The 6,002-nt window shown below is 54.9% G+C and overlaps 1 protein-coding gene across 1 annotated transcript in view; it reads left to right on the top strand.

Annotated features, from left to right (window-relative positions):
* Positions 1–5,721, top strand: part of GRID2IP (glutamate receptor, ionotropic, delta 2 (Grid2) interacting protein) — a gene marked incomplete at its 5' end in the record, with an annotated part of 26,550 nt that extends 20,829 nt beyond the window's left edge. Inside the window, 6 exons of the mRNA XM_011996666.1 lie at positions 306–461; positions 596–682; positions 1,346–1,475; positions 1,562–1,680; positions 5,243–5,407; positions 5,650–5,721. Coding sequence (XP_011852056.1) covers positions 306–461; positions 596–682; positions 1,346–1,475; positions 1,562–1,680; positions 5,243–5,407; positions 5,650–5,721 — 729 coding nt within the window. The remainder of the gene's footprint in view (positions 1–305; positions 462–595; positions 683–1,345; positions 1,476–1,561; positions 1,681–5,242; positions 5,408–5,649) is intronic.
* Between the last annotated feature and the right edge of the window lie 281 nt (positions 5,722–6,002).

Genomic DNA, 6,002 nt, shown 5'->3' with positions numbered 1-6,002 from the left:
CCCCGAGGCCTCGGCCGGCTCCATAGGGGCTGTCGCTGTGGCCAGTGCTGCTGGAGTCCCGCGCCCCTTCGAGGGCCGCCATTGCGCCCAGGCCTCTGTGTCCCAGTTTAACATTAACCTTTAATGGCCAGGTCCCATCAGGGGTCCAAGGTACATGGGAGGTGGGCTCCCCCAGGGGTCGTGCTTATTCTTCCTATCGGAATATCGGGCCCAAGCATTTAGCAGACCCCCCACCCCAAAGCCTGCAGTGGGGCAGAGGGTCCCAGGAAGGGGATGGGTGAATCCTGGCTCTGCCTTCGAGGTAGATGCTGTCAGTTCCCGAATACAAGACGCGCCTGCGCAGCCTCCACTTCCAGGCCACGCTTCAGGAGAAGACAGAGGAGATCCGTGGCAGCCTTGAATGCTTGCGCCAGGCCTCCCTGGAGCTCAAAAACAGTCGGAAGCTCGCCAAGATCCTGGAGGTCAGGGGGCATACCCTCCCTGGCACCCTATCTGCTTCTCCGCCTCCTGGGGCTTCCAGCATGGAGGCCCATCCAGAGAGCAGGGTGGGTGGGTGGTGGTGGAGGACAGGACCTGCCCACCTTCTCGTCCACAGTTTGTGTTGGCCATGGGCAACTATCTCAACGATGGACAGCCCAAAACCAACAAGACCACCGGCTTCAAGATCAACTTTCTAACAGAGGTGAGGGGGCCTGCCGGCAGCAATTAACTGGTTTGCTCTAGCAGCAAGGCGCTGACGCCAAGCCTAGCTCAGTTGTGGCAGAGGGCAGGAGAGGACATTGTGACCAAGGAGGGCTCTTCTCCTAGCAGGAAAAGGGCTACATTGAAGCCAGGATGTGACTGCAGCAAAGGGTGGGGTGTGGTGGTGTAGGGGAACACACTCCCAGGATTTGGAAAAATGGAGTGAGGGGAAAGAGTTGGAAAGAGAGTGTCAAAGGCTGGGGATTGAGCTGGGTGTGGTGGCTCATGCCTGTAATCCCAGCACTTTTGGAGGCCAAGGTGGGAGGATCACTTGAGGCCAGGAGTTGGAGACTAGCCTGGACAACATAGCAAGACCCCAGTTCTACAAAAATAATTAGCCAGGCATGACACATGCCTGTAGTCCAAGCTACTTGGGAGACTGAGGTGGAAGGATTGCTTGAGCCTAGGGGTTTGAGGCAGTAGTGAGCTATGATGGAGCCACTGCACTCTGGTCTGGGCAATAGAGCAAGACCCTGCTATTTAAAAAAAAGGGGGTGGGGCAAGAATTGATCACTGATGCCACAGTAGTCCAGGAGAAGCTGGGCCCATGTGACCCCATCTGATGGGGTCCTTGATGGGGATGTATGTTGGGGGTCACTTGCAGCTGAACTCCACCAAGACAGTAGATGGGAAGTCCACTTTCCTGCACATCCTTGCCAAATCGCTGAGCCAGCACTTCCCTGAACTCCTGGGCTTTGCTCAGGACCTGCCCACTGTGCCCCTGGCTGCCAAAGGTATGCTGGGTGGGTGGATGAGGCAGAGGCATGCTGTCCTGGGCTGGGAGAGTGGCCCCATGTGGCCTCTGTCCTCTTCCCTACAGTGAACCAACGGGCTCTGACCAGCGACCTGGCCGACCTCCATGGCACTATCAGCGAGATACAGGATGCCTGCGAGAGCATTTCCCCCTCCAGCGAGGACAAGTTTGCAGTGGTCATGTCAGCATCCTCTAAGCAGCCTGTTCCTGCACCAGGCTGGATCGTGGGATGGTTGGGTGGAGCTGGCTATGGCTCCAGTGGCCACTGGAGACCTCAACTTCCTGCAGAGATTCTGGGCACAGGCTGCTGTGCACCCAGGGTTCCTGGAAGAGGCTCCATGCTGGGTTGTTTATTGATTGATTGATTGATTGATTGGGACAGGGCCTCACTCTGTCACCCAGGCTATGCCTGGCTAATTTTTGTATTTTTGGTAAAGACAGGGTTTTGCCATGTTGCCCAGGCTGATCTCAAACTCTTGGGGTCAAGTGATCTGCCTGCCTCAACCTCCCAGAGTGCTGGGATTACAGGCGTGAGCCATAACACCGTGTCCCATCCTGGATTATAAATTTATTTTATTTTATTTTATGTATTTATGTATGTATGTATTTATTTATTTTATTTTATTTATTTTTTGAGACAGAGCCTTGCTCTGTTGCCCAGGCTAGAGTGCAGTTGGGCGATCTTGGCTCACTGCAGCCTCCGCCTCCCAGGTTCAAGCTATTCTCTTGCCTCAGCTTCCCAAGTAGCTGGGATTACAGGCACCCACCACCACATCCGGCTTATTTTTGTATTTTTGGTAGACACATGGGTTCACTGTGTTTTCCAGGTTGGTCTTGAACTCCTGACCTCAGGTGATCCACCTGCCTCAGCCTCTCAGTGTGCTGGGATTACAGGCCTGAGCCACTGCGCTTAGCCCTGGGTCATTTACAATCCCAAGGCATTTATAATGCCAAGTCTGTGCGTAACTGAAGGGCTCTTTTGAGTGCCCCAAAGCCACTGTCCCATCTGTCCTCTGGGGCACTGTAGCCCAGAGCTAAGTCTCAAAATTACAAGGAGCAGCCTGTCAGGCCCTGCCAGCCAAAGGCAGTCAGGAGGGTGGGACATTCCCACTGAGCCCCCCAGCAGGGCCTGGCCAGTGGGTGACAGAGGCCCAGATAGGAAGACAGGCAAGAAGGGCATGTGGCACTTCTCCCTGCTCCCCATCTCTGGCTCCAACACCCCTTGGCAGGGAACACAGGGTTTTCCCTAAGGCTGAAGCTAGGTAAGGAGGAGAGGTCTGGGGGCTGTGCCTGTGGCCAGGGCAGTAGGTGATGAAAGCGCCTGTCACATATCTCTGACTGCAGCACATGGGGCCTGGTGCGAGTGAGTGTCTGAGTAGGAATTTGACGTCAGATCCACCCCTGCCCCTTCCTCTCAGGCAGAAGATCTTCAGAGAATCATTAAGCAAACTCTACAGCTTGGGCAAGGTGCTTTTCACCATCTCCTTTCACCCACTTCACACCCAGATTTTTGTTTTGTTTTGAGACGGAGTCTCACACAGTCGCCCAGGCTGGAGTGCAATGGCGCGATCTCGGCTCACTGCAACCTCCACCTCCCAGGTTAAAGCACTTCCTCTGCCTCAGCCTCCCAAGTAGCTGGGTTTACAGGTGCCCACCACCACACCCGGCTAATTTTTTGTATTTTTTAGTAGACACGGGGTTTCACTATGTTGGTCAGGCTGGTCTCAAACTCCTGACATCGTGATCCACCTGCCTCGGCCTCCCAAAGTGCTGGGATTACAGCCATGAGCCACCGTGCCCAGCCCACCCAGATGTTTTGCAGATGTGAAAACTGAGGCTGTTTAGGTGAGGGTTAGTCCACTCTAGCATCCCTCAGTCTAAGGGTATTGGCCTGCTTCCTTGGGCTTGGAGGTCCCCAGAGACAAGACAGATGGTCACATTCAAGGGTAGCCTCTGGGCCAGGTACAGTGGCTCATGCCTGTAATCCCAGCACTTTGGGAGGTCAAAGCTGAGAGATCGCTTGAGGCCAGGAGTTTGAGAGCAGCCTGGGCAACATAGCGGGACCCCATCTCTACAAAAGAATTTGAAAATGAGCCTGGCATGGTGGTGCATGCCTGTAGTCCCAGCTACTCAGGAGGCTGAGGCTAGAGGATCACTTGAGCCCAGGAGTTCAAGGTTGCAGTGAGGTATGATCACACCACTGCACTCTAGCCGGGTGACAGAGTGAGACCCTGTCTCAAAAATAAAATGAAGGCAGTCCAGGCACGGTGGCTCATATCTGTAATCCCAACACTTTGGGAGGCCAAGGAGGGCAGTTCACCTGAGGTCAGGAGTTCGAGACCAGCCTGGCCAACATGGTGAAACCCTGTCTCTACTAAAAATACAAAAATTAGCCAGGTGTGGTGCCATGTGCCTGTAATCCCAGCTACTTAGAAGGCTGAGGCAGGAGAATCACTTGGACCCAGGAGGCGGAGGTTGCAGAAAGCCAAGATCGTGCCATTGCACTCCAGTCTGGGCAACAGAGCAAGACTCTGTCTCAAAATTAATTAATTTATTTATTAATCAATTAAAGGCAGCCTCTGCAAAGGAAATTGACCTGGCATATCAGACAGGCATAGGCCCAAATCCTGACTCATTTGCTTACCTGCTGTGGGACTATGGGCAAGTCGCTTACCGTCTCTGAGCCCAGTTTTCTCATCAGGAAAAAGAGGGGTCATGAGAACTGCCACCACAGTGGTCATTAATTGATATGACCCTGGTGGGTTCAACCGTGGCTCAGGTACCACAGTGCTTGCTGTGTGATCTTGGACTAGTTGCTAAAGTCTTCTGTGCTTTAATTTGTTCGCATGTGAAATAGAGATTATCTACCTCATAGAGGTGTTAAATGATGATTCAACAAGCTTGGAACAAAGCTTGGCACCGTTTTAAGTGCTGAAAACATGATAGCAATTCAACCACCGAATCTTTTTGCATGTATCAGATGCTATTCTAAGCCCTGGAGGTGCAAGGAGGGAGCGAGCTTTCACTTAGGCGGTAGGAAATGAACTTATGAACAATTTCAGATCATGACAAATGCTCTAGAAAACAGAGTAAGGCCTAAGGCCTGGTGCAGTGGCACACACCTATAATCCCAGCACTCTGGGAGGCCAAGGTGGGAGGATCACTTGAGCCCAGGAGTTTGAGACCACCCTAGACAATATAGACCCTATCTCTATTTTAAAAATCAAAAAATTAGCTGGGTGTGATGGTGTGAGCCTCTGGTCCCAGCTACTTGGGAGGCTAAGGTGGGAGGATCACTTGAGCCTGGGAGGTAGACGCTGGAATGACCTGTGAGCTGTGATCACACCACTGCACTCCAGCCTGAGCAACAGAATAAGACCCTGTCTCAAAAAAAGAAAAAGTAAGGCCTAGAGAGTGACAGAGGGGCCTACTGTAAATGGCTGGTTGGGGAAGAAGGTGGCAGTGGAAGCCTCTGATCAGAGACCCAGGGCCTGGCCCTGCAGAGAGAACAGGGGTGAATGACCTAAGGCCGCACTGGCTGTGGCCAGTTCCCGGATGAGCTTAGTGGCCAGTGAGACTGGAGTCCCTTAACAGAACCCGGTTCCCTGTTGGACACAGGACCTGGCCCTTGGAAGGACTCAGGCCAACCGGGAATAGGGCTGCTAGGGGACCTGTCTGTCTGGGGCCACCACTTGAGACCCTGGGGGCATCAGCGGACTGGCTGTTTCCTTAACTGAGGCCTGTCAGTCCTTCCTGGAGACGGCCCAGCCGGCGCTTCGGGCGCTGGACGGGCTGCAGCGCGAGGCCATGGAGGAGCTGGGCAAGGCGCTGGCCTTCTTCGGGGAGGATTCCAAGGCCACCACCTCTGAGGCTTTCTTCGGCATCTTTGCAGAGTTCATGAGCAAATTCGAGGTGAGCCCCGGTGGAGACCTGAGGGGCCCTTTTGGAGAGGTGGGGACCAGAGGCCAAATGAAGGGATCCTCCGTGAAGCCAGGGCTGGGAAAGGGGCCCCCGTGAGAGACACATCCCCCTAATCCCCTGGTGGGGTGGGTTGCAGCCTCAGTGCTGGCTGTCTAGTGTGGGAAGAGACAGGGACGGCGTCACAGGTTCCTGGGACCACTGACCACCCCTACCTCTGTGTTCCCCCTCCCCAGCGAGCGCTGAGTGACCTGCAGGCCGGGGAGGGCCCGCGCAGCTCCGGGATGGTTTCACCCCTGGCCTGGTGACAGTGGCCACACCGCATCCTCTGCGGCCTGAGCAGGGAGATGGAGGCCAAGAGGGCAGCCCAGACACTGCTGAGGTCCAGGGCCACTACGCCCTAGGCTCCGAGCACACCGCCAGCCTCTCCTGCAGCTACCTCAGCCGCCGAGCTGTGGCCGGGCCCTCCTCTGCCAACCCTTGTTCCTACCCCCAGCCCTGGAGCCAGATGCCCTAGGAGCGGGTGCTGAGTGTACCTGCGCCTGGAGGACCATGCTCCGTTGGCTTCCTGGGCCCACTTCCCGCCTCG

This window comes from Mandrillus leucophaeus, unplaced genomic scaffold (assembly GCF_000951045.1).
Source record: "Mandrillus leucophaeus isolate KB7577 unplaced genomic scaffold, Mleu.le_1.0 Scaffold521, whole genome shotgun sequence".
Classification (NCBI taxonomy): Eukaryota; Metazoa; Chordata; class Mammalia; order Primates; family Cercopithecidae; genus Mandrillus; species Mandrillus leucophaeus.
The sequence above is the reverse complement of the archived record's forward strand: the minus strand, read 5'-3'. Positions and strand labels throughout refer to the sequence as shown.